This window comes from Symphalangus syndactylus, chromosome 8 (assembly GCF_028878055.3).
Source record: "Symphalangus syndactylus isolate Jambi chromosome 8, NHGRI_mSymSyn1-v2.1_pri, whole genome shotgun sequence".
Taxonomy (NCBI): Eukaryota; Metazoa; Chordata; class Mammalia; order Primates; family Hylobatidae; genus Symphalangus; species Symphalangus syndactylus.
Genome location: NC_072430.2, coordinates 60,687,901 through 60,715,538, shown reverse-complemented (window position 1 = coordinate 60,715,538; position 27,638 = coordinate 60,687,901). Strand labels below are relative to the sequence as shown.

The 27,638-nt window shown below is 40.9% G+C and overlaps 1 protein-coding gene across 9 annotated transcripts in view; it reads left to right on the top strand.

Annotated features, from left to right (window-relative positions):
* The window catches only part of TMEM260 (transmembrane protein 260), a 311,795-nt gene that overhangs the window by 212,562 nt on the left and 71,595 nt on the right, over positions 1 to 27,638 (top strand). For 4 of the 9 annotated variants that reach the window (XR_010122353.1, XM_055289269.2, XM_055289270.2 and 1 more), the window contains exons 1-3: positions 20,925 to 21,205; positions 26,289 to 26,320; positions 27,050 to 27,201. Coding sequence is in view for 6 of the 9 variants with exons in the window: in XM_055289269.2 (XP_055145244.1) it covers positions 21,046 to 21,205; positions 26,289 to 26,320; positions 27,050 to 27,201 (344 nt within the window). In the remaining 3 variants the exon portion in view is untranslated. Of the gene's footprint in view, positions 1 to 20,924; positions 21,206 to 26,288; positions 26,321 to 27,049; positions 27,202 to 27,638 lie in introns of those variants that run through there. The other 5 variants (XM_063645547.1, XM_063645546.1, XM_063645549.1 and 2 more) reach the window with 2 other exon arrangements.

Below are 27,638 nucleotides of genomic sequence, written 5' to 3'. Positions count from 1 at the left end.
GACTAAAACCCAGTTTCAGTTCTGCCATCAACCAGCTGTGTGGCTCAGGTGAGATGCTTAACCTCCCTGGTGTCAGCTTCCTTACCTGTTAAATGAAGAGTTGTTGCATGTTCTCACAAGTGGAAGCTGAACATTGAACACACATAAATGTGGGAACAACAAACACTGCGGATTACTAGAGGGCGGAGGGTGGGGTGGGTTAAAAAACTATGTACTGGGTACTACGCTCACTACCTGGGTGATAGAATCAGTACTCCAAACCTCAGCATCACGCAATATTCCCATGTAACAAATCTGCATACGTACCCCCTGTATCTAAAATAAAAGTTGAAATTTTAAAAAACCTGAAGGGCTGTACCTTTAGATCAGTGGGACCCAGACCAAGCTAATCAACACTTGGGAAGCTCTAGAAATGTTCAGCTATTCAGGCTGTATCTGGAACTACTAATTAGCATCAACGGGGTAAGCCCAGGAATGGGCATTTTTGAAAAGCTCCACCAGATGTTTCTGATAATAAGCCATGTTTCAGAAATATTAATACTGCATTAGAAGGCTGGGCGTGGTGGCTCATGTATGTAATCCCAGCATTTTGGGAGGCCAAGGTGGGCAGATCACTTGAGGTGAGGAGTTGAAGATCAGTCTGGCCAACATGGTGAAACCCCATCTCTACTAAAAATACAAAAATTAGCCGGGTCTGGTGGCATACATCTGTAATCCAAACTACTCAGGAAGCTGAGGCAGGAGAATCACTTGAGCCCAGGAGGTGGAGGTTGCAGTGAGCTGAGATCACACCACTGCACTCCAGCCTGGAAGACAAAGTGAGACTCTATTTCAAAAAAAAAAAAAAAAAAGAAAAGAAAAGAAATACTACGTTAGAAAACTGGCTACAGTTGGTCTTTCATTGGCATGGCTCTCTTCTTACTCTATTTAAAGAAATACCTCAAGAAGAATCTCTCAAATTCAACTCATCTCCACCATCACCCTCCTTGCTCCTTGCTGACTGATTTTGGGACACATTGCTTTGCACCTGCAGCCTTGGCCACACACCTCTGCTCCTCCTGTGTCCTTGGGGCCCTCGTCCACTGGGAGTCCCACACTGTTCTGACTGCTTGGGTTCTGCCTCTGTAGCTCACTAATTCCTATGTCTGAAGCCACTTATGGGGATAAATCCAGTTCCTCCTATCCCAACCCCACCCCCACCACCCCTCTTATGCACATACTCAGGCTCTGGAGCCAATCCTAGCCCGAGACAAGGACACTTAAAAAACTAACTCCAGGACTCAAATCAAGCGATACAGATGAGATAGCATCCTATCGTAATTGGTATGTGGGCCCTGAGATGAAATTCCTGGGTTTGGATTCCTGCTCTGCTGCTCACTGGCTATGTGACTTGGCTATGTCAGCTAACCTGTCTATGGTTCCCTTTTCTCATCTGTAAATGGGAATAAAATATTTTTCTATCTTTTTTTTTTTTTTTTTTTTGAGATGGAGTTTTTCTCTTGTTGCCCAGCCTGGAGTACAGCGGCATGATCTCAGCTCACCGCAACCTCTGCCTCCCCGGTTCAAGCGATTCTCCTGCCTCAGCCTCTCAAGTAGCTGGGATTATAGGCACTCACCACCACATCTGGCTACTTTTTGTATTTTTAGTAGAGATGGGGTTTCACCAAGTTGGCCAGGCTGGTCTCGAACTCCTGACCTCAGGTGATCCACCTGCCTCGGCCTCCCAAAGTGCTGGGATTACAGGCCTGAGCCACTGCGCCCAGCCAATATTTTTCTATCTTACAGGGTTACTGGGAATGTAAAATGAGATCACGTGTAGCAGCTAAGATTTTTGAGTGCTTACCTTGTGGCAGGCATTTTTCCAAGCATTGTGGGTCTATTAACTCATTTCACTGGTGGAGATAGGTCTCAGACCCAGGCAGGCTCAGAATTCATGGTCTCATCCACTATACTATAATTTATGTAATGTGTTTGATGAAGTACTTAGCATTAGTAGAAATGCAATAAATATTAATCTACAGAAAACCTGCCATGCGTTCATCCTGATTCTGATTCACTTTTTATTTAGGACACAGAATCTGGACTATTGCTTTATATGCTGTGACTATTCTTTTATCCTACAGTCCAATTATTGGTGGACTCTGCAGTGTTCTCTGAGACTCCAACTTACTACATTCTCCAGTCACCCATTTCCCTCAGGACCTGGGTTCCTCCTGTTTCAGCCATCTTCTGAGATCCTAGGGGACAGGCACAGTAGCTCATGCCTGTAATCCCAGCACTTTGGGAGACTGAGGCGGGCAGATCACAAGCTCAGGAGTTTGAGACTAGCCTGGCCAATATGGTGAAACCCTGTCTCTACTAAAAATGCAAAAATTAGGCGGGTGTGGCGGCATGCACCTGTAGTCCCAGCTACTTGGGAGGCTGAGGCAGGAGAATCGCTTGAGAATCACTTGAACCTGGAGGGCGGAGGTTGCAGTGAGCCAAGATGGCACCATTGCACTCCAGCCTGGGTGACAGAGCAAGACTCAGTCTCAAAAAAAAAAAAAAAAAAAAAAAATCCCTCACGTGAGGTCTTGCTGACCCCTGTGTCTTTAACCCTAGCAATCTTTGTGTTCTGGCTTCTGTCATCACCATGAGAAGGACATGGTCATGCTAATTTAATGGAAGATGAGAGATACATAGAAGAGAATTCAGTCACCCCAGTCCTCCCAGCCAAGGTCATCCTATCCCAGCTGGGAGCTAGCCAGCTGACCCTCAGACAGGCAAGCAAGTTTAGCCAAGATCAGCAAAGTCACCTTGCCAGTTTCCCCAGATGCATGAGCAGTAATAAACCCTTATTGTTGTATGCCGTTGAGGTTTTGTGGTGTTCTGTTACATAGCATTATTGAAGCAATAGATCCATAAATGTTAAGTGATAGCACATGGATGCAATCAATGAAAACCAGAATGTGGGAAATTGTCCAGGATAAATAATGTAGTTTCTTCTCTTGTCCTGTATATTCTTTCATCCCTGTATTCTGGAGGAAGAAATGTTAGAGATTAAAGAAGACTTAAGAGACTTATGAGTCAAAGGCAATGTCTGCATCTTTTTCTTTTTGCAACAGGATCTCGCTCTGTCACGAAGGCTGGCGTGCAGTGGTGTGATCACGACTCACTGCAGCCTCAACCTACCGGACTCAAGCAATCCTCCCATCTCAGCTTCCCAAGTAGCTGGGACCACAGGCTTACGCCACCAAGCCTGGCTAATTTTTAAAAAATTTTTTGTAGAGACAGGGTCTCCTTAAGGTGCCCAGGTTGGTCTTGAACTGCTGGACTCAAATGATCCTCCTACCTTGGCCTCCCGAAGTTCTGGGATTACAGGTGTGAGCCACCACACCCTGCCAATGTCTGCAGCTTATATGAACTTTAATGCAAACAAAACTGCTATAAAAATATTTATGAAATAATCAGGGAAATTTAACACTAACAGCTTAGTAATATTAAAAAATTACTAATTTGGCCAGGCGCGGTGGCTCATGCCTGTAATCCCAGCACTTTGGGAGGCTGAGGCAGGTGGATCATGATGTCAGGAGTTCGAGACCAGCCTGCCCAACATGGCAAAACCCCGTCTCCACTAAAAATACAAAAAATTAGCCGGGCATGGTGGCAGGAGCCTGTAATCCCAGCTACTCAGGAGGCTGAGGCAGGAGAATTGCTTGAACCTGGGAGGCAGAGGTTGCAGTGAGCTGAGATTGACCCACTGCACTCCAGCCTGTGTGACAAGAGTGAAACTCCGTCTCAAAAAAAAAAAAATTACTAATTTTTGCATGTCCTAATGGTATTATGGTTATGTGTTTTTAAAGAAGACAATACTTCTGAGACATACATACTGAAACATTCATGGATAAAATGATACGATGTCTGGGATTTTCTTTAAAATAATCCAGTGAGGTAGAAAGTAGGAGAGAGGTATAAATGAAATAAGATTAGGCATATATTGATAAGTGTTAAAGCTCGGTAATAGGTACCAGAGGCTCATTATACTATTCACACTAGTTCTATGTATGTTTGAACATTTCTTATAATAAAAAGTAAGAAAGGACAAAAAGGAAGGAGAGAAGGAAGGGAAGGATGGAGGGAGGAAATGAAACTTCCAGGGACAGAGGATGAGTCACAGAATGAGGTCAGGACTTGGGACCTGCCATGCGATATTACTTACGATGAGAACCCCAGGCTGAGCTGTTAAGATAAGACCTACTTGTGCATCCTTTAGTGCTGAAGTAGGAGCAACCATTATATAGCCTCAGAGTAAATGTGGGAAAAAATACAGTAGAAAATATGCATGCAAGCAATAATCTTAAGGCCAAAGAAGGTCTAATGGCATAAAATAGAATCAACAGATCTAACAAATGGGAAAATTCACACCTGAGGAAATAAATACAATAGGGCAATCCTTAAGACATTAAAAAAGAAAATAGCAATAATACAACAAAAACTGGAAGTTAAGAGAAAGAATGTACAATTTCATATGCACAACATATAATTCAATTATGAAGTAAGCATTAGAAAAGTGAAGAATAAGAAGAAACTAGAAATCATGAAAGTGAAAAATACAGTTGATTATTATACCACTAAAAAATTCATTAGATAGGCTAGCTGGTTTATAACTGTTTGTAACTGAAGAGGCAATAAGCACATTAGAAGAGAGAACTAAGTCTCTCAAAATGTAGCTCAGAGAGATAAGAAATAGGGAATACATAACAGATGTAGAAACAAGGAAAAGCCCAGAGTTCCAGAAGAGAAGGAAAGATGGTATGATAGAGAAACAATCTTTGAAAAGGTAATGGCTGACAATTTTCTAAAACTAAAAGAAGATTTGAATCTTCAAGTTGAAAAGAACAAATGAGTACCAAACAGAATAAATTAGAAGAGATCTATGCTCAGATACATTACAGAAAAATTTTAAAACAATAAAGACAAAGTGAAAAAAAATCCTAAAAGCTGCCACAGAGAAAAGGCAAAATAGCTAAGGGAATGACAATTTGATTGATAACAGATTTCTCATCAATAGATTCCACAGGGAAAAGAAAATAGAGTGAAGGAAAAGCACTAACGGGCCGGGCACGGTGGCTCACGCCTGTAATCCCAGCACTTTGGGAGGCTGAGGCGGGTTGATCACCTGAGGTCAGGAGTTCGAGGCCACCCTGGCCAACATGGTGAAACCCTGCCCCTACTTAAAATACAAAAATTAGCTGGCGTGGTAGTCGGCACCTGTAATCTCAGCTACTCGGGAGGCTGAGGCAGGAGAATCACTTGAACCCAGGAGGCAGAGGTTGCAGTGAGCCAAGATGGTACCACTGTCCTCCAGTCTGGGTGACAGAAGACTCTGTCAAAAAAAAAAAAAAAAAAAAAAAGAGGGGGAAAATAATGAATCTAAAATTCTATACCCAGCTAAATCATTCAAAATCAAAAATCGAGATAAAGAAGAAACAAGTTCAGATATACAGAGATTCAGAAACTACTAAAAGATATATTTCAGAAAAAAAGAAAAATGAGCCCAGAAGGAAGTGGCAGATATAAAAAAGTTAGTAAATCAGAAAATTGCCTGGAAAAGCAAGCATCTGTATTTAAATATGAATATTATACTGTGTTTAATTTTGTTTTTCTTCATTTCTATTAGCATTACTCTGGATGGGACCAAAGTCAGCTCTCACCTAGATTACTGGGATGGTTATTTCTTTTTTTTTTTTTTTTTTTTTTGTGAGACGGAGTCTCGCTCTGTCGCCCAGGCTGGAATGCAGTGGCGCAATCTCGGCTCACTGCAAGCTCCGCCTCCCGGGTCCACGCCATTCTCCTGCCTCAGCCTCTCCGAGTAGCTGGGACTACAGGCGCCCGCTGCCTCGCCCGGCTAATTTTTTGTATTTTTAGTAGAGACGGGGTTTCACTGTGTTAGCCAGGATAGTCTCGATCTCCTGACCTCGTGATCCGCCCGCCTCGGCCTCCCAAAGTGCTGGGATTACAAGCGTGAGCCACCGCGCCCGGCAGGGATGGTTATTTCTAATCACTTTCCCCACTTCTACTGTTGCCCACCTCTTCTTCTCTACTCTGTAGCCACAGTGAACTTTCTGAAATGCGAATCATAACCCTTTAAATGTTCCCTAATGTGTTTTAGGATAAAGGTTCTAGAATAATATGTGACAAGATGAGTTTTGTTTTGAGTGTCATTTTTGCTGCTCTAGATATTTTTCCTTCCCCCATCCCAAGAAAGTAGTCAGATTTTTGTGTTTTCTTGGAGTCTGTGTTAGAGAACTGAAAGGAGAGTTTACCAGGAAGAAGATAACTCCTGTCCTAGATTTTATTTGTGACCTTTGGGCTCATGGATGTTAGCTTGTCCCAGAGAAGGAGAGGAAGAGGTCAAGAGCTGGGTGTTTAAGAGAGACAGAAGTAGACAAACTAGAGGACTGAGAGATATTTCCAGAGTTAAGAGATGAGTTTCTGAAAGGCTTTCAATGAGATGGGGACCCTGAGCCACTTGTTAGTAACACTTCAGACTAAGGACTGATGGAAAATGGTGGAATGGATTAACGGGAACTAGGACGGTGCTATTCACAGACAGCCATCTCTTTGGTATCCAGAAGGGAAATATCTGCAGGCTCAAATGTGGCACTGGTGTTGCTTGCACCTGCTTTCAAGAGACCATGTGGATGTGGACAATGAGGACATCAGCATAGGCCACTGTGCAGATTAAGCCCAGAATGCTGTGGTTAGAGCCTGGTGGGGTGGGGCTGGAGAAGAAAGGAGCCCCAGTAATGACTGAGTGAATATTCTGATAACCATGTGGGACATGGATTCAAAACAGATTAAATTTGGCTTATTAAAGTCAATGTGCCCTTGTGGTGTAAATTAAAATTCCTGTCTCTTCCACCTGGGTTATCATCTCTACATAACGTGTCCTCACAACCCATTCCCTCAGCATCACCCTTGACTGCCTACCCTGTCCTCAGCACACAAGGCCCACAGAACTATTGGCTTCAGTGCACCATTCCTCTTTAACTCCAGGTCTTCATGTGCACTATGCTTTCCTTCTTCCCCCAGCAGCCCTCACCTGGTGAACTCCTGTTCTACTTCAAGTCTCAGCTTCTTTGAAGCCCCCTGTGATCCCATAACACCCTGCATTTTCCCAATCATACCCCTTTTTCATACAATGTTGTCATTGCCAAATTGCGTATTGTATCTCCCGCTGGTCTGTGAGCTCTGGGAGGACAGAAATAATGCATGCCATACTTATAATTGTTTACCAGTACACAGAGCTTGGAACACAGTACACTCAATTGATATTTTTAAAGTGGATAATAATAACAATAACCCACATTTCTTGAGTGCTTACTCTGTGCCAAGCTGGGTGCTAAACTCTGAATCTAGATTATTTTTATTTAATTCCCATGATATCTCCATTTAATAGATGGGAGAAAATAAGGTAAGTGAAGTAACTTGCCCAACCAGTGAGTGATGGAGATGGGATTTGAACTCGAAGTCTAACTCCAAAGACCATAAACGTAACTATCACCCTTCAGTCGTGAAAGGAGCATAGCTCCTGGTAGGCCAGGCACTCCATGCTGCTGGGCTCTAGCAAGAGTGGCTTTCTGATGAGAGAACCCTCTTCTTGCTCATCACAGTTTCCTGCAACCCATGCGTGCTGCCTGCTCCTTCCGTGTTCCCACCCTTTCTGCTCTTGCGACCTTCCCCCACTTCTATAAACATGTGTGCTTCATGTACTTCTCTTGTGTCTAAGACATTGCTTTTCAAGATGAAGTCTCTAAAACCTATTAAACCTGTATTTATTCATGTACACAGGGAAGAAAATTCTCATGTGTCCCTTGGGTAGTATATTTGAATCTTAGTAACATTGGCAAAATGGTCCCCTGGACTACCTCCACTGATTTATAATCTGCTTATTCCAGATGTTCTGAGCCCAACTTCATGGTTCAACAGAATAACATACTCAACACTAGGTATTACCACTGAGAAACAAAGCCCTTTTATTGGGTTTGTGGAAAAATAAAACACTAGGAATGGCATTACCTGCCCAGTTTGCTATTCCCCTTCCAATGCCTGATAGAAGTCTTGCATGTTCAGATAGTCTTCATTTCAGCATATCTTTGGTTTACTCTGGACTTGCTCTTGATATCCTTCCAAGACGAGGACTCAACTTTTGGCATGTCACTTTTCCCACGTGGGGAGATGCAAACAGTAGGGACAGACCTATGGCATCATCTAATATAAATGATATAATGCCAGTCCCAGAAGCCTTGGCATATGTGGGTCCCCGACCTACTGAAGTATTTTCCTTTCTCTACTCCATTTGCATTCCCATTCTTATTGGCACTCCCATTTTTCAGAGAAAAGCCAGTTTCCCACTGGGGTCTGTTATATGAGAAGTAAAGGGCTTCTCCCTCACTTATTCACTCCTAAGACCCAGGCAAATGAAAAATGATCTGTCTTAGGAAGATAAATTTAACTATGACACTCTTCCAATGGGTTGTGAAAATAGTAAGTTGTCTTTTGACTCTTGAAACATTTTTGAGCCAATATTTGCCTTCTTCTAAATCCCAACAATTAGTGTGGCTCTTTTCTAAAGGGGTAGGAAAGTATTAGTCAAAGAAAATCCTTAAACTACAGTCTGACACCTATTATGCTTTTTTTTTCTTCCCAACTTCCAAGATTAGATAATCACAAGCAAACTGACACTTCTGGAGACATTTCCAACTCTAGTGTTTAGTGTGGCTGAATGACTCGAATCATAAGAATTTCAGGTCAAGGAGAAGGAGAGAGCATTAGCATACAGCAACATTGGCCACTGGGGTCTTGGATTATTGACGTTCAAAGAGCACCATCCAGGAATTCCATTGCTATAAGCACAGAGACCACTCACTGCATAGCCCATAGCAGGCAAACTTTAATTATATGTGGAATTGCCATTTGTATGCATATGCATGAAACTATTCATTTTATCAGGTACTTTAAACTTATCAAGATGTTATACACCTATCCCTTGGTTATTTTTCTTCAAATCTTGATGACATCAATGCAGGAAACATGAGATAGAAGAACATGTACTAGAGCAGAAGCCAAGTACTGGATCATTAACTACATCTGTGATCCGGAGCATGTAAATCCTATTACATGGAAGATCCTTTATTCTACTAACTAAATACCTTGATGATGTTGGGTCATCAAAGGTAGTTTAGAGATAGCTTACCCTAAGGTAAACTAACATGCTGTGCAGAAGAGAGGAGAAGAAAGAGTTTGCAACGGCAAGTTTGGGAAAAGGAGAAATTGGGGGAGAGTGAGAAGGAACCTGGGGAGATGGTTGTTGGTTGAACACTCCTCTTTCCATTCTCTCAGAAATCAGCTTGTTTGGAACCAGTGGGTTTCTCTGGAAACTGAAGAAAGGACTGAGTTTGAGCTATACGGAGTAATTTTTTTTTTTTTTTTTTTTTTTTTTTTTTTTTTTTTGAGACAGAGTGTTGCTCTGTAGCCCAGGCTGGAGTTCAGTGGCGCGATCTTGGCTCACTGCTACCTCTGCCTCCCGGGTCCTGGTTCAGGCAATTCTCCTGACTCAGCCTCCCGAGTAGCTGGGATTACAGGCACATGACATCATACCCAGCTAATTTTTGTATTTTCAGTAGAGACGGGGTTTCACCATGTTGGCCAGGCTGGTCTTGAACTCCTGACCCTCATGATCCACCCACCTCGGCCTCCCAAAGTGCTGGGATTACAGGCGTGAGCCACCATGCCCAGCCGCTATGCAGAATAATTGAAGAGCTAGAGATGAGTGGAACAAGGCAGCAAGATTTCCTGGAAATATTGGGATGGAGTTTGGACTTGCACAGACCACGGAATTGAAGTTTTTATCCAAGGCTGACTAAGTCTCTAGGGAGCACCAAGCTTCCCAGATCACGTCCTGGTTGCAAGTGGATAGTTTGTTTGTCTCATATATTTTCAGTTCTAGCTAATTACCTTTGAAATGGAAGTCGAAAAGTGTCAGTTTTACTTGCCCTATTTTCAAATAATATCCTATCAAATTTCTTCTAAATGTTATATAACAGTTAATATTTATTGTGACTCACAATATACCAAGTTCTGTTCTTTTTTGTTATTTTACTTAATCTTTACACAAAACTTAAGAGGATGGCACTGTCATCATTCTCATTTTTCATATGAGTCATATGGGGCCAGTTAATTTAAGAACTTTCAAGATCACAATGATAACTAGTAGATCCAGGATTTGAACACAGGCTGCTCCCTGAATGACTATGAAAATGCTTAATATTTTATAAGTTCCATAATTACCTTCTAAATTATCATTTATAATTATATACCTCTTACATTTCCTTTGTCATTTGGTTTGTATCTTGGGTCTGGGTTAGGAGAGACTTTCCTTAGGGTGGGGGGTTTAGATGTAATCTTTTCTGAAAGCAGTAAGCAAGGTTAGATATCCTCTCTGTGTCCCTTCTACAGTCAATCTTCAAATTATTCCCGGTACTTACTATGTTCTAGGTACTGTGCTAGGTACTTGAATACATTCACAGTCCTAGTATTCAATATTCATTTTCCATCTGATAGATAGATTTTACTATCATTTTCTTACTAAATGTAAAAACTTTATTCTTTGAACTTGAAATAGAACAAAAAGATTTTGAAAATAACACAAACCTTTTAATACTCTAATTAAATAATTCAAATATTAAGTGAATCAGATTTTGAAACAGTATTACCTTAATATTTGTTAGAAGACTCTTCAGTGTTGAGGCCATACAATACTTATTTTCCAAACTGCATATTGAGTTAACGATTTGAATTTTCCCACAATCCTGATTCACATATGATTTTTTCCCCCTTCAGGCAGAAAAAAATATTTGCCCCATATATATTTTTTATTTTTGTATCACGGGTCTTGTTGGGGGTTGTATAGATTAAAGCTGACTGCAAATTCTTTACGTTTGAGAGGTAAAGTCAAATTCCTCTCCCCTTGAATCTGGGCTGGCTTTACTGACTTGCCTGATCAAGAGAACACAGCACAAGCAACATTCTGTGCCTTCTAAGCCTAAGACATAAAAACCTTGCAGCTTCTGCCTAGGCCTCTTATAAGTCTCTGAAAACTTAGTTCAACTACTCTGAGACTGCAATGTTGGAGAAGCCACATGAGACCATTCAGATCAAAAGTCTCAGCTGAGCCCAGCATTCCGGCCATCCCTACCAAGGCATCAGGCATGTAGTAAAGGCATTTTGGACTTTCTGGACTGGCCTATCTGCCATCTGAATACCATCCAGTGACCCCAGTCAATGCTACACAAAACAGAAGAATCTCCTAGCTGAGCCCTGTATACATTTTGGACTCATAAAATTATAAGATATAATAAATGGTTGTTATATGCCACCAGGGGGGTAGTTTAACATAATAACAGGTAACTGGAACAAAGATTTTTGAAATACTTTATGAACATTTAATTTCTGTAATGTAGGAAAAATTATATTTAGAAATTAAAATACAATGATTAAATAAGAAGATTTTTAAATGTAATTTAAACAGGAGAAAATTCATTTAGGGCAAACATTTTTGTAGCTCCTACTGTCTCAGATTCTTCACATGCATTATAATGTCTAATTCAAAAGAGCTGTAGTTTGGCTTTTTTCCTTCTCATTTGCTTATTTATGAATATTTTACTCTTCTTTTTTTTCTTTTTCTTTCTTTTTTTTTTTTTTTTGAGATGGAGTCTCTGTCACCTAGGCTGGAGTGCAGTGGTATAATCTCAGCTTACTGCAATCTCCACCTCCCGGGTTCAAGTGATTCTCATGCCTCAGCCTCCTGAGTAGCTGCGATCACAAGCACACGCCACCAGGCCCAGCTAATTTTTATATTTTTAGTAGAGATGGGATTTCACTGTGTTGGCCAGGCTGGTTTTGAACTCCTGGCCTCAAATGATCTGCCTGCCTCAACTTCTCAAAAGTGTTGGGATTACAGGCATGAGCCGCTGGTGCCTGGCCATACTACTCTTTATCAAAGTAATACAATGCACATGGCAAAACATGTAAGAATACAGAGCAATTTATAATGTAAGCAATGTCTCCTATCCTTCTTTGCTTCTCCACTAGTCCTCTTTTCTCAGGGGCAACCACTTTTAACTTTTAATGACTTTAGTTCTACTCAGGGTTACCTCCCTGAACAGTAGACCTCTGGTGCCCCTAGTGCTATTTATCTCTTGACTTACGAATATAAGACATTATTTATTAGGCTGGGTGCAGTGGCTCACACCTGTAATCCCAGCACTTTGGAAGGCCGAGGCAGGTAGATCACCTGAGGTCAAGAGTTTGAGACCAACCTGGCCAACATGGTGAAACCCCGTCTCTACTAAAAACACAAAAATTAGCCAGGTGTGGTGGGGGCACCTGTAACCCCAGCTACTCAGGAGGCTGAGACAAGAGAATCACTTGAATCCAAGAGGTGGAGGTTGCAGTGAGCCAAGATGGCACCACTGCACTACAGCCTGGGTGACAAAGCAAGACTCTCTCTCTCAAAAAAAAAAAAAAAAGACATTATTTATTGACTCCCCAGTGCCAGAATTCATTGCCACTATCCTCACCTTCACTCCTAATTTTCATAGTTGTTATTTTAACTTACTAATTGTTTACTTTTGTGCCTTTAAATAATATTTCTTTTTATGTGATGTCTTAGAGTTTTGTTTAAAAAAAATGGGTTTACTAAAACTGTGAAGATTACTGACAAATATCAGACTATAAAACTGATTTTTTTGTGTTTGTTTTTGTTTTTTTGGCCAAAGATCTGGAACAGAATTCATAAAGTTTACGTCTGAAAAGTAAATTGGTTTTAGGAGAGAGTTTAGTACTTGATTACATTAGATTACCACAAGGAATTTTGAAAGAAAATTTACTTTCATGCTGAAATCTACTTTCCTTGAGTAGAAAACACTTCCACATAATCACTTATATTAAATGGCACTAAAAAGATGCAGGAAAATTCGTGAGTTATTTCATGTCAACTCAGGGTAATATTCTGGTTAGTACTCATTACAGGCCAGGCATGGTGGCTCATGTCTGTAATCCCAGCCCTTTGGGAGGCTAAGGCGAGTGGATTGCTTGAGTTCAGGAGTTTAAGACCAGCCGGGGCAACATGGCGAAATTCTGTCTCTACAAAAAAATACAAAATTTAGCTGGGTATGGTGGCATGTGTCTGTAGTCCCAGCTACTGGGGAGGCTGAGGTGGGAGGATCACTTAAGCCTGGGGAGGCCGAGGTTGCAGTGAGCCATGATCACACACGCCACCACATTCCAACCTGGGTGACAGAGCAAAGATCCTGTCTAAAAAAAAAAAAAAAAAAGTATTCATTACAATACTGTCCATTAGATAACTCCAGAATCTTCCTTCCTAGCTATTTTGAAAAATATGTGATATATAGATAGAAACGTGCATAAAGCATTTTTAAATGGTTTAAAGAATAATTATAAAGAATACACCCATGTGACCACCACCCAAATCAAGAACAGAAATATTGACAGTACGTCGAAGCCCATATGTACCCCTCTCCAATCATAGCTCCCACTTACCTGCAGAGATTAACCCAACACCTGCAATCTTGATTTTATTTTCTTTATAGTTTTAAACCCTATGGAGGTATATATAGAGAGATATATGATATAGTATACAATTTTTCAATGTATACCTATTGTTTAGATATACATTGTGCATATGTAGCATATATGATATTATATATACACAATGCATATCTAAACAATATAGTTTAGTTTCACTATGGCTCACACCTGTAATCCCAGCACTTTGGGAGGCCGAGGCAGGTGGATCACCTGAGGTCAGGAGTTCAAGAGCAGCCTGGCCAACATGGTGAAACCCTGCCTGTACTAAAAATACAAAAAATTAGCCGAGTGTTGTGGCACACACCTGTAATCCCAGCTGCGTGGGAGGCTGAGGCAGGAGAATCACTTAAACCCAGGAGTTGGAGGTTGCAGTGAGCCGAGACCATGCCACTGCACTCCAGCCTGGGGAACAAGAGTGAAACTCCATCTCAAAAATAAATAAACAAATAAGTAAATAAATAACTAGAATCCTTCCACATGTGTTCTATCATAACTTGTTCCTTTTGCCCAATATTTTGTTTGTGAGAATCACCGAGATTTTTCCATGGTAGCTAGCTATAGTTTGTTCATTCTCTTTGTTGTATACTATTTTATTGTATGAAAATAAGAGGATTTATTTCTCTATTCTGCCATTGATAGATGTTTGAGGCTATTCCTGTATGGGGGCTATTATGAACAACACTGCTATGGACATGCTGTATGTGTCTCCTGGTTTCTCTAGGTATAAAACCGGAGTGGAATTACTGAGTGGCAGACTCTAAACACCTTTGACTGTACTAGAAATGTCTGTTTTCCAAGTGGTTGGAAGTGGTTTCCAAGTGGTTATGCTCCTGGTAACATTTCTATTGTTCCAAACACTGCCAACATCATATATAGTTAGACTTTAATTTTTGCAAACCTAGTAGGTGTGTAGTATCTCATTGTGGTTTTCGTTTGTATTTCTCTGATTACTAGTAAAGTTAAAGATGTATACAAATATTTACTTACAGTTAATTCTAGGTCAAATTATATGAATATCTTTACAAATCTTTGATACACATAGATAAATTGACCTCTAAAATATTATACCAAATTCCCTTATCACGAATCCCCCATATCTATTAAATACCTTTGACAATTTTAAAGGTGGAAATGGCGTTCATTTATTTTTATTTCAAATTCCTTTGGTTACTAATACATTTATATGTTTAAAATTACTATTCTGAGGCATTTGACAGGGATACTTGTATCTCTTGTATTTTCCTATTGTAGATGGATTACTGGTTGGTATTCTAGGCATCTAATTTCTAGTCTAAAGTTTCTAACCTTAAATTTCACTGATAATAGAAATATTAAGACACTGACTTTATATCAAGTGGGGTTTGGGGGAATTAGACATCTAAATTGTAATTTGTAGGTGAATTTCAGTGCATTAATGTCTGTGAAGCTACTCTGAATGCTCAGAAAGAATAAAACAGAGGAGTGACTTTTGCTTTCAGAAAGATGAAATAGGTATATTTTTTGAATACTTCTTGCTAAGTACAACTAAACACCCTGGACATTATATATAAAGCAAAGATAATGAGACTTCAAAATGTGAAGAAAAAAAGGCAGTTGAGGCAGGAGCTCTGAAATCTGAAGAACAGCAGAGTGGTGAGGTCTCTGGACTTCTTTTTCTCTCTTATATCACAGATTGGTTGCTAAAGAAGCTAGCAACCCAGAGATGCCAATGGGCCCAGACAAAAAAAAAAAAAGCCCCACCAAAAATCCTCGTTCCTCTAGCTAAAAGAACAAGAAAGGGGCAAGACAGATACATTTAGAAAACAATCACTGTACTGTAGGCAAAACCAAAGAATAAACCATGAGGAAGGCTGAGTGGGCAGCCTAGACTTCTACCCTCTTCAGGTGCCTCCACATACGACCAGGGTCATGTCAAAGAAGGTAAAGGAAGAAGCCAGAACTTTCATTCTGGTTGGGTGGTAAGGAGATCCCTCTTCTCCACAGTGGCAGTGGAGACCACGTGGGGATCTTAGACTTCCACCCCTGCCCAGAAAGAATGAGGTCCCCCTCTCCCTCCCTTCTGGGGTAGTATCAGAGGGAGCCTAGTGAGAGTCAGGACTTTCACCACTGTCCAAGGAAAAGGAGGCCATCTCCCTACCCCCATAACCATGTGGTGCTAGTGGAAACCACAAGTGGAATAGTGACGAGGCACTCCTTCACCTCGCAGCAGAGAGGCAGCAGCAGAGGCCCGGCGGGTAGGTGGAATGTCCACCTCTGCTCAGCAATAATGAGGAGCCACCTCCTTTGTTTCAACAGAAGCTAGATGCTGGCCGTAAATCCCAGGAAGACTCCCAGAGCCAAATTTAGGGTACCATGGGGCCACGGATCTATGTATTTACTTTCCGTCAATTTGATGTTCTGTATCTAATTGAGTGTTCCCTGGCCTTTGTGATGTTCTTTGAATATGTCAACTTGGCTTGGCTACATTCCTCAGTTTTTCAATCAAACACGGATCTTGGTGTTGCTGTGATGGTATTTTGTAGACATGACTACAGTTCATAATCAGTTGACTTTTTTTTTTTCTCCAAGCAGAGTCTTGCTCTGTCACCCAGGCTGGAGTGCAGTGGCACAATCTTGGCTTACTGCAGCCTCTGCCTCCGAGGTTCAAGCAATTCTCGTGCCTCAGCCTCCTGAGGAGCTGGAATTACAGGCATACGCCACCACACCTGGCTTTTTTTTTTTTTTTTTTTTTTTTTTGTATTTTTAGTATTGATGGGGTTTTGCCATGTTGGCCTGGCTGGTCTTGAACTCCTGGCCTCAAGTGATTCTCCCACCTCAGCCTCCCAAAGTGCTGGGTTTATAGGCATGAGCCACCACACCCGGCCTCAGTTGTCTTCAAAACCGTGAGATTATCATAGTTAATCTGCTAGGCCTGATTCAATCAGTGGAAAGGCCTTAAGAGCAGGGATATGGGTCCCCTGATAAAGACAAACTTCCACCTGTGGACAACAGCTTTCTGCCATGCCCAAGAGTTCCAGTCTTCCCTTTCTAATGGCCTGTGCTATGGGCTTCAGAGTTACTTAGCCAGCCCTCACAATTACATAAGACAATTCCTTGCAACAAATTGTATCATACATAGGTCTCCTACTAGTGCTGTTTCTCTGGATGAATCCCAAATTATTTACATATTTTTCTGCTTTATGGTTTGTATTGTAGTGGCTAACTCTAAGCCATCATAGAATGATGTAGAGCATAAACAATAAATCAATACTCCTTGTATGTCTTATTGGTCTGCCTCAGGATCAAGTCCAACCATCGCTTGTTTACATATCATGTGTAAAGAGAGACATCATGAGATCTTTCTCTTTATCTCTAACATTTTCTATCTTCAACCCTTCTCTTCTGTCCTCCTCGGTTCCATCCTCTCCAGTAACCTGTACATCTTTACTTCATCACTATCTCTCTCCAAATACTCCCTTGAGTTACAAACAAAACAAGACATTCAAAAATCTTCATTTGACACTTCGATCCCTGTGAATTTTCATGCTATTTCTCTCTTTCCCTTCACTGCCAAACTTTTTGCAAATGTATTCTATTTTCATGTCTTCCATTTGCTCACTTCTTTTTTTTTTTTTTTTTTTTTGAGACGGAGTCTCGCTCTGTCACCCAGGTTGGAGTGCAGTGGCGCAATCTCGGCTCACTGCAAGCTCCGCCTCCTGGGTTCACGCCATTCTCCTGCCTCAGCCTCACCGAGTAGCTGGGACTGCAGGCACCTGCCACCACGCCCGGCTAATTTTTTGTATTTTTTAGTAGAGACGGGGTTTCACCATGGTCTCGATCTCCTGACCTCGTGATCCACCCGCCTCGGCCTCCCAAAGTGCTGGGATTACAAGCGTGAGCCACCGCGCCCGGCCTCATTTGCTCACTTCTTAGCCCTCTGGTACCTTGTTTCCATATATACTACTCTACTGAAGCTGACCTCTTGAACTTTCAAGGTTCAAATACCTCCAGGTCTCCAAATCCAACCATGCAGAGCCTGCTAGTTGCCCATCAGTATCCATTCTCCCCTTCTTCCTTTGTAATAGAATTCTAGTCAAACTGTCCAGCTGAAAAGTCCATTTCGCAGCATCCTTTGCCCCTAGGAATGACCTGTTCTTCAATTTTGACCAATTAGATGTAGCAAAATTGTGGAACAGCACGGAAGGGCCTGTTTGAGCGTTCTTTTTTTAAAAAGCTGGAGCAGGCCTTTCTCTTCCCATTCTTTCTTTTTCTTCCTCAAGAACAGATGTAATGTCTGGAGCATTAGCAGCCACCTTGGATCAGTAGATGACCTTGAGAATGTAAGCTGAGTGAGATGGTGCAGAAAGATATGAGGACTTCAGCTTTGTCCCTAGTGGAATCAGGGAGTTGCCAAGCCAGTGTCAGATTGACTTCCTCCAGACTTCTGACTTCTTTTATATAAGAGAATGATTGTTTTAATGTTTAAGATACTGTAGCAGGATCTGTCACTAGTAGCTAAATGCAATCCCTAACGGATATACCATTGATTTCTGATTGTTCATGTATTCATTTATTACATAAATATTTGTTTAGCACCAAATTTGTGCCAGGCATCATTTTAAATATGGTAGAAATTAGACAAAGTCCATCAGGTTTGACAGGCTATTTAGACATAGAAATGGAGAGGTCGGGGGGCAGTTGGGTTTTTTAAAATAATCGGTCGTTAGAAAAGAGAAGCAGAGGAGGTATAATTTTGAGATATATTGCCCCATAGTTGCCCTTTAAAGCTTCAATATGATCATCTCGGGAAAGAAGACAGAAAGAGAGAAAAGTCTAGAACAGCCCAGGAATACTCCAGCATTTGGAGGACTGATGGAAGCAGAGCCAGGGCAGGGAGGCCATTGATAAAAGGAAAACCAAAGAGTGTGCTATCAATGAAGGCCAGAAAAGAAAATACTTCCAGGGAGGAAGGAATAGTCAGATGCTTACTGAGAGGTAGAGTCAGACACAAACAGAGAACTGGAAGTTCTTAATCTTCAAAGGAAAACAACCATGAAGCTAATGAAGCTTAGGCCTCACAGTTCCTCTCTAGCCCAGGTGTCTTCCAATATCTTGTGCCTAATTCTGTATCTGCCGTTTTATATCAGTTTGCTTACAGATAATTCTCCAAGTTTTATACACTTGAGCTTCACAAAATCTAGACGTGCCTCTCTTCATTGTCCTTTACCTCTCTGTAACATCCTGACCACATGTACTTCATCGACTTTTCTTTAGCTTCTGGTGGTGCCTCATTCTCTTACACTGTTCTCTCCCCTTCTCCAGCCATTCCCTAAATGAGAATATGGGCTGACATTAGACCTCAACCTTGTTCTCTCTACACTATCACCTTATCAAGTTAGTCATTTATATCATCCTTACATGAGCAACTCCTAAATTTGTACTTCCAGCACTGATCTCTACCTCCCAAACATGGACAAAGAATTATTCCCCTCCAAAATAAAAAATTTTAAATAAAACTCATCAGCAAAAGTGAAATGCATAAAAAGGGAAAGAAGTATATGCCTGACCCAGTCAAGGTTACTCATTGGCATGTTCTTTCAGCAAAGACAGCCTATCTTAACTATCAACAAAAACTAAGGCAGCCTATATTAGTTATCTATTGCTGATAACTTACAAATTACCCTGCATTTATCAACTTAAAACAACATTTATTATCTCGCAGTTTCTGTAGGACAGCAGTCTGGATGAGGCTTAGTTAGGTCCTCTGCTTCCGGGTCATCCACAGGCTGCAATCCAACTCTTGACAGGAGTTATAGTTATCTCAAGGCTTATGTGGGGGAAGGACCCACTTCTTAGCTCCCTCACATGGTGTTGCCTAGATTCAGTTCCTCTAAGGTTGTTGGACTGAGGGTCTCAGTTCCTTGCCAGCTCTTGGCTAGAGGCGGCTCTCAGTATCTTCCCATGTGGACCTTTCCACAGGGCAGCCTACACCATGGTAGGTGGCTTCATCTGAGAGGACAAGAGGGAGTGCCAGCAAGATGAAAGTTAGTCTTTCATAACCTAATCTTGAAAGTGACATCCATCACTTTTGCCTTATTGTATTGATAGAAGCCAATCCTTAGGTTAAGCTCACACATAAGGGGAGCAGCTTATACAGGAAGTGAGTGAGGAGGCAGGGATATCTGGGAAGCCATTTTAGAAGCACTCTACCACACAGCCCCTCTCCTCCAGGAACTCACAGTACAGCTGAGAAATTACCTGGAAAAGGCTGGAAATTGTATAAGTACCTGGAAAAGACTAAGGTATGCTGGCCCCATGACCGTCAAGGTAGGTATATGTTACTCTATAGTTTAGTCACTGTGTCCCTATCAAATTGCGTGTAACACATTTGAGATTGTCACTGGTTTTCAGTGTGTCTTTGAGATACATTCCATGGGGGTTGCTCTCCTCCCCTCCCACTCCAGGATAATTGCTTTAATAATAAAACATAAGCTTAAAAAGCTTAACTGCGCTGTTATGTGGTTGTCCTATTAACAGCCCCGATTCTTTTTTTGCGTTACAGCTTATTGTAAAATATGGTGATTCAATTTCATTTTCCACTTTGTTGTGTTGAAAGCTCCAGCAAAACACTCCTCTTCATTAAACTAGGAGACACCTTTATCATGGTTTGAGTTATCTGCATGAATACAGGAACTCAAATTTCCCGACTCATCTACAGAGTTTTCATTATGCTATGGAATGAAAAAAAAAAAAAAAAAAAGACGCACTAGCATATTCTAATCTCTCTAAAAATTACTCAGTGATTTAATAAGTAGCACACAGACTTATTGTAATTAGTCATAGTAACGTAGTAAATCGTAATAAATACATAATTGCGATTAATGTATTTATTGGCTTACTTTGCACATACGGTAAATACACCACCCTTTGTTTTAGCACGGGTAGGGGCTCCTGGCTGATCGTGGCCCTTTTGTGCAGTTCCACCCCGCGCCGTAGGGGGCAGGAGCAGCCCTTCCTCGCTCGCGGTTTTCGACGCTGCTTTGGTCTCTGTCAGACCCAACCAAGTCAGTATAAAAGGGGGGAATAGCCATGGAGACGGTAGGCCTGTGGCCGGGCTTGCTTTTTAAAGGGAAAGCTCTCCCGGTGATTAGGAACCTTAAATCACATTATAAGTAGGTGAACGCCAATGCATGATGCACTGCGGGAAAACTCCCAGGGCCTGGCTCAAGGGAGGCCTGGCATTTTCTCCTCCCCGCGCTCAGGCGGAGAAAGGTGCGGTCCAACCCGCGGAGGCTCGACCCGGAAGCCGCCGTGGCAGCCACACAAGCTGCGCTCGTCTCTCGGCTGGGGAGCTCCGTGTCGCACTGGGTTCTTGAGCCGGCCGTGTCCTCCTCTCTCGGTCGCCACTGGCCCATGAGTCCCCATGGCGACGGCAGGGGCCAGGCCCGGGGGCGGGCAGTCCGAGTGGGGCTGCGGCGCTCCGGGGGCATCCGCGGCGGCATGGCCGTGTTCGCCGCCGTGGCCGCAGTGTTCACCCTCACCCTGCCCCCCTCGGTACCGGGGGGAGACTCCGGTAAAGTACTCGCAGGGTTGCCCCTTCTGTCCCTCTCCCCTGGTCCCAGAACAGGCAGGGTCTTTGTCTAGCCCCTGCTCTTGGCATTCGGTTTGGTCAGCTCTGGGCCTCCATCCACCTGCCTTTGCACAGCGCACTGTTGTGTGTTCCAGAGCCCACTTCTGTTTCCATCCCTGTCGTTGTGGTTTCTTAGTTCTCAGGCTTTCGAGATGGGGCTTATTGTTGGTTTCGTTTGGTGGAGCTTATCGACCTCTCCACTTCCCCAGATCTTTTTTCCTGGTCCTGAGTATTTACTTTCAGTCTTTTTTAGTCCACAGATATTAGTCACCGAGTCCATATTATGTTTCAAACAAAAGAACAGTAGTGGCGAACAGATAATTGCGAGTGTTCCCAGTGCGGTTAGACAATACACAAGTTAATGAATAAACAACGTATTAACTGGTGATAAGTTATGGAGACAGTAGGAGGGAAATATGATTAAGAGTGGGGGTAAGTAGTGGGTCCTTCCGAATGGCTATTCAGGAGAGACCTCTGAAGAGGTGTTGTTTTAGTTGAAACCTGAATATTGAGAAGGAACTAGCCATGCAGAATATTTGCAGGAGAACTCTTAAAAAGGTGGAAGCCAGGTGCGGCTGTTTCTGTGAAAAAGAAAAGCATGACTCATTGGCCCTTTAAATCACACTAATTGTTTTCTATTTGATGCAAGAAACAAGATCCATGTTTTGGTTTTGGATTCAATAATGCCATATCATGGCCAGTAATTTTGTCCGAATAGTGCTGTAGTTTCAGGTGGTGAACCTATGGACTGAAGATGCAGCTTTTGCTGCCTGACCAGTGATCCCCAAATTGAACAGCTTAAACAGTAAACGTTTATCGTCTCCCGTTTCTGTAAATCAGGAATCTGGGTGCCGTTTAAGCTAGATGCTCGTACTCAGAACAAGGTTGCTGTCATGGTGTGCGATGGGGCTGCGGTCTTCTCAAGGCTCAATTTGGGGAGAAACGCAATCTAGTTCTTTGCTATGTGGGTCTCCATAAGTTAAATGACTTCTGTCAAGGAAAAGACGAAAAGTAGAGGTTAAGGGGGCATATTCTGAAGTCAATATACTTGGGTTCTTTTCCTGATTACTCTATGTGACTTTGGGCATAGCTTAGCCTTAGTTTTCTCATTCATAAAAGGAAAATAATAATTGCACCTACTTTTAAGGGTAGCTGGGAGGGTTAAATCTGACACCTCTGTCATTTTGTAACCTAATACTGTAAGTGATATACCACTTCTCCATTTTATTCCTGGAGCTTCGTCAGTAAACCCAACCCATATTCAAGGGGGAAGGATTACACAGGTGAGAATATCAGGAGTTGTATTCGTGGGGATAATATTTAGGGCTGCCTACCACGTTGAAGATCCTTGATGTTCCATCTTCAGATTGTTACCTTTCTTCTTTCAGGTCCTGTTGCACAAGTAGGGATAGTGTTTCATTCGTGTAGTAGGGAGTTTCTGTACCATGTTACCAAGATTGGTATTTCATAATGGAAGTAACTTTATAGTTGTGAGAGTTTTGGTACTGGAGAGCATTATTCAGAGGTTAAGTAGTTCTGTTACTTGTAAAAAAAAAAAAAAGATTGACAGCTACTTATGGTTGGTTGAGTTTGAAGGATGGGAGTGAGATTTATAATAACTGACGTTTGTTGGGCACTTTCTGTGTGCCAGGCACTGTTCCAAGTGCTTTATATGGGTTGTTGTTTTAACCCTCCCAGCTACCCTTAAAAGTAGGTGCAATTATTATTTTCCTTTTATAAATGAGAAAACTAAGGCTAAGCTATGCCCAAAGTCACACAGAGTAATCAGGAAAAGAACCCAAGTATATTGACTTCAGAATATGCCCCCTTAACCTCTACTTTTCGTCAAAACATTTCATGAAATTCTTTTCTAAATCCACCATCACATATGTAGTGATATTTAAAATCTATTTAAAATCATGATTATTGCCTTGCCTTTATTAATACTGTATTTTATTTTTTCCCAAAAGAATAAAGTTGTGTATTCACCTTGAGTTACCAAACTTTAGGTGCTTTAATTTTGTTTGGTTTGATGTTAAATAGTGGTTGCTTCTAATATTTTTATGTTCATTTTTGGGAATGATAAACTTTTCCAAGTATATGCCAATGGGGAAAATTTGCTTTATCGTATATTTGATAATTGTGTTTACATGTTGAATGTACTATTCTTGAATGTTTATGAATTATATTTTCATCAATAAACAGAACACATCTCAAAACCAGTATAAAGCATGTATTCTTCTTCCTGATAAGTCTTATATTTTACTCCATAGATTCATCACATTGTGTGGTCTTGCCAAAATTATTCTTTGTACCACTTGGCACACATAGTTCATATATGGGCAGGGTGCTCGTGGTGCTTTTCGGGGAGGGGGTAGGAATCTGGCCTTCACTCAATTAGTTTGTATGTGAGTTTGTTTCAAAGATACTGTCTTTAACAGATGTGATGTGTGACAATCTAGTCTAATTAATATTGAGAAGTATGATATAAAGGGAGCTGATTTTTGTAAAGGTTAAGCATCTGCTGACAACTCTGGGCTTGCCATTAGTTTGTATTGCAGACAATAAAGCTGTGGTTCTCAGACTGGAACGTACTTCAGAATTACCTGGGAAACTTGAGCCCTCAGTGCCAGTGGGTCTTAGTAGATGATGGAATTTGGAGGTATGGGCAAGGAATCTTCATTTTTAAAAAGCTGATTAATTCTGATGCAGGTAGACACAACTCTGAGGAACCTTTCGTGTAAAGGGTTGGGAGAAAGCCAAGACTCGGGAAGCTCGCGGTTTTTTTACTATTCACTTCCTCTGCTCTTTATCACAATCAATTTAAGAGTAGTATTTCCCTTTAGATCTTTATCAAGGTTACATTTAGAGGCTTTGAATGGGGACATCTTTTCTATTTCGAGTTTAGTTTAACATTTGATAAGAATTGATGAAAGTTTGTCACATTCTAGATTTATCTTTATAGCAGCAGAACTCTGCAAATAATAACAGCACACTGACTTTTCCACGGTAAAAAGAAGTTAGAGAAAAATAGTTTATTTTTCTTAATGTTAAATGTAATTCTGAATACATTTTAAATGGAGGAGAATGAGTAGTGACCTTTGAAATTTTGAACTTATGGTGGCTTCGTCACAAAAAGATTACAAGAACAAAAAAATTGAAAATAGTTTGGAGCTAAAGACTTAAGAGCTAATCCATTATGGAGTAAACTATAAAATCATATCCTTTACAGTAGTTAACAAAGGGAACAGTTCTTTGAGACATCGTGAGACCATAAACTATTTAAAAAGAAGCATTTAGGATATAAATTGTGCTGGTTTCTAAGGTGCTCTTGAATATCTCTTCACAAAAGTCCTTAAGTAATTGACTAAATCTGTCTTCAGGTGCCCTTATAAGGCTTCCATGATGCAGTCACCTAAGACTGGGGTGTCTTAGTAGCAAGGATGACAATGTGATGTGTCTTTTTGTTAACATCTGTGTGTATGGCTTGAATTGATGCTTGCTTTGTGTGTGGCCAGAGGGGAGAGGTGGTGGTATCCTGGCAGGATCGTGAAATGGATAGGATAATGTTTTTAAACTTAGTGGGAGAGAGAAATGAAAACCAACCAGAATATAAGGCCATCTAAAGTGCTAAATAGACTCAAGCAGGTTCTATGGAGGAGGAAGAAGTGATTAATTCTGATGGGGAGGCTGGGGAAGCAGGTGTCTAAGAAAAGGTTACCGAGAAGGTGGCAATTGAACTTAGCCTTGAAGGATTTCAGGGGAGAATCCTAGGGAAAATACTCCAGGGTGAGAAAATGAGTGAGAAGAGGTGCAAAAGAGGAGCACTCCAGAGAAACAGTGGGTAATCAGATTTGCCTGGAGGGAACATAGGTTTCATGGATATAAGCCTAGAAAAGGGACCTTGAAACCATAGAAAGCTTGAACATCATGCTGAGGAATCTGAACTTCATTCAGTAAGCAGAGAGCAGCCATTGAGAAGTTTTAGACTAGGGATGCAATCCAGCCTTTTGTGTGTGTGTGTGTGTGTGTGTGTGTGTGTGTGTGTGTGTGTGTGTATGTGTGTTTAGGGGCATGGGGCAAGGCAGGTGTTGATTATACGTGATTTCAGTATGAAGATGAATTGAAGTAGGATTGGTCAAGTCTGTTGCCATAGTCCAGGCCAGAGAGAGTAAAGGTCTAAATTGTAGCTGGGACAGAAATTAAAAGCAGAGTATTGCTGTCTATGAAAGGATAGGAAATGGACTGTAGTACATTTCCTAATAGATACTAGTAACTTTCGTGAGTCATTCATCAATATTGATTCCTTACATTGTACAGTATTACAATGTACAGGGATGAGTCAGAAATAGTCCCTGTGCTCTGAGTACGTAAAAGGTTAACAAATAGGCATCAAATTACTGCATCATAATTTTAGAAATAGTCACTAATGGTGAGGAACTATAAAGGACTATGTAAGGAATATTATTTAGTGGTTTGAAAAAATGTCTTACAGTGGACCTTGCCAAAATAACCTGGAGTTAATAAACACTTGGAAATCATTGAAAGATATCCAGTGCAATTAATGTGGAGAAGATATCCAAATGCCAGTTTTAGGGTAGTATGGGACATTTATGGAGTGTCCAAACCTCAGATGTCTGCACATTTTACCTTACCATAAGGTTGCATCTTTATAGACTTTCGTGCTAATTTCTTGAGGGATAATAAAGCATATTACACTAATGCTCCAACAGTATTTGTATATTTGCAAGTGGATACAACTTTGAAGAGGGAAAACAAGCATTTTTTAAAGACCAGAATTTACCTATATTTCCACTGACCACTTCTTAAAGACTATCAAAGATAGTTTGTTCAATAAGACCTAAGGGAGAAAATAGACTATTTCATGCTGTTAAATCTCTACAGATTTACAGTTTTATCCAGTCAAATTAATGCAAAACCCCAATGCAAGCATTTGGATTTTGAAAACTTTGGAGGAGTGTCATTCTCTAATAGTAATTATTGGTTTTACATTATTTTTTCGCAGGGGAACTGATCACAGCCGCACATGAGCTTGCAGTAAGTATTAGTTTTATTGTTTAATCAATGCTCTCATTAACAGTTTTAGGAATTAAGAAAGTTTAATTAAGCATGGAGTAAAGTAGATTAATTTATTTTCAAACCCCAGTTTTTAGTAACTTATAAGTACAGTACGTGACAATTTACTTTAAGTTTTAAATCCAATTAAACTAAATTATAAAGCAAAGCCTTTACTATATATACAGTAGCTGCCTTATTATCACCCCAAATTTTGTATAAGCTGTGGAGAATAAAATAAATCGGGTTAACAGTTTTAATAAGTTTATTATTTAATAAACTTTATTATGGTGCATGATCCCTTTAGGCAAGACCTTAACGACTGTCAGCATGGTGGTAATCCGATAGCAGTGTGGTCTTTCAACTTTCTAACCAATACGATATTTCAGAACCTGCTTTTTTTCAATAGCCTTTTAAATGACCCTAATGTACTGTGAACCCAGAGAACAAACCGCTTAAGAACTGACAATGAAATATGTCACCCTTTCTCTGGGTGACGCACCATGTGATAGACGCTGCCAAATCCACTAAAGAAAATATTTATTTGTATCGCCTCAAGAGGATTACAATAGAAAACCACTATTCAAACATTTAGTCATTGGTGCCTAATCTTTATAGTTGCCTGAGAAAAGGGCTACTTTTCAATTAAGGCCTGTGTGACTCTTCCTTTCCTAGATGAAAACCTTCTAACTGTTGCTAATTTTTCCGTAGGTTGCACATCCTCCTGGCTATCCTCTGTTCACGCTGGTGGCTAAACTGGCAATTATACTGTTTCCTTTTGGTTCAATTGCATACCGCGTCAATCTTCTCTGTGGCTTATTTGGAGCAGTAGCTGCATCATTACTTTTTTTCACTGTTTTCAGGTAAAGTAGTTGATTAGTTAAAATTAATTTTGCGCAGTTGGAGATGTAGATTTCTTATGGCTCAAGTATATACGTTAAAAAAATCTTTTGTTGCTTGGTTTCCCTAACACATGTGATTTTACTTTCTTAATTTATAATAATTTCATATGCATTCGACCCTCAAATGATTACACAGTTGGTTTTGTTTCGTACAATGGAGTGAAGGTGTCACCAGTTCATTATCACAATTCTCTGATTAGGCAGAACTAATGAGGTTTGTCATTTTATGAAGATGCAGATGGGCCACTTTAATTCAAGAATATGAGGTTCATCTTTTGGTAAATGGTAAATATCATTTAATTACTCACAGTATTGCTGATGGGCAGCTGCCAATCAGGTCCAGGGCTAATATCTAATTATATTGTATTCTAAATATGACCATGTTGTATACTTTTTGA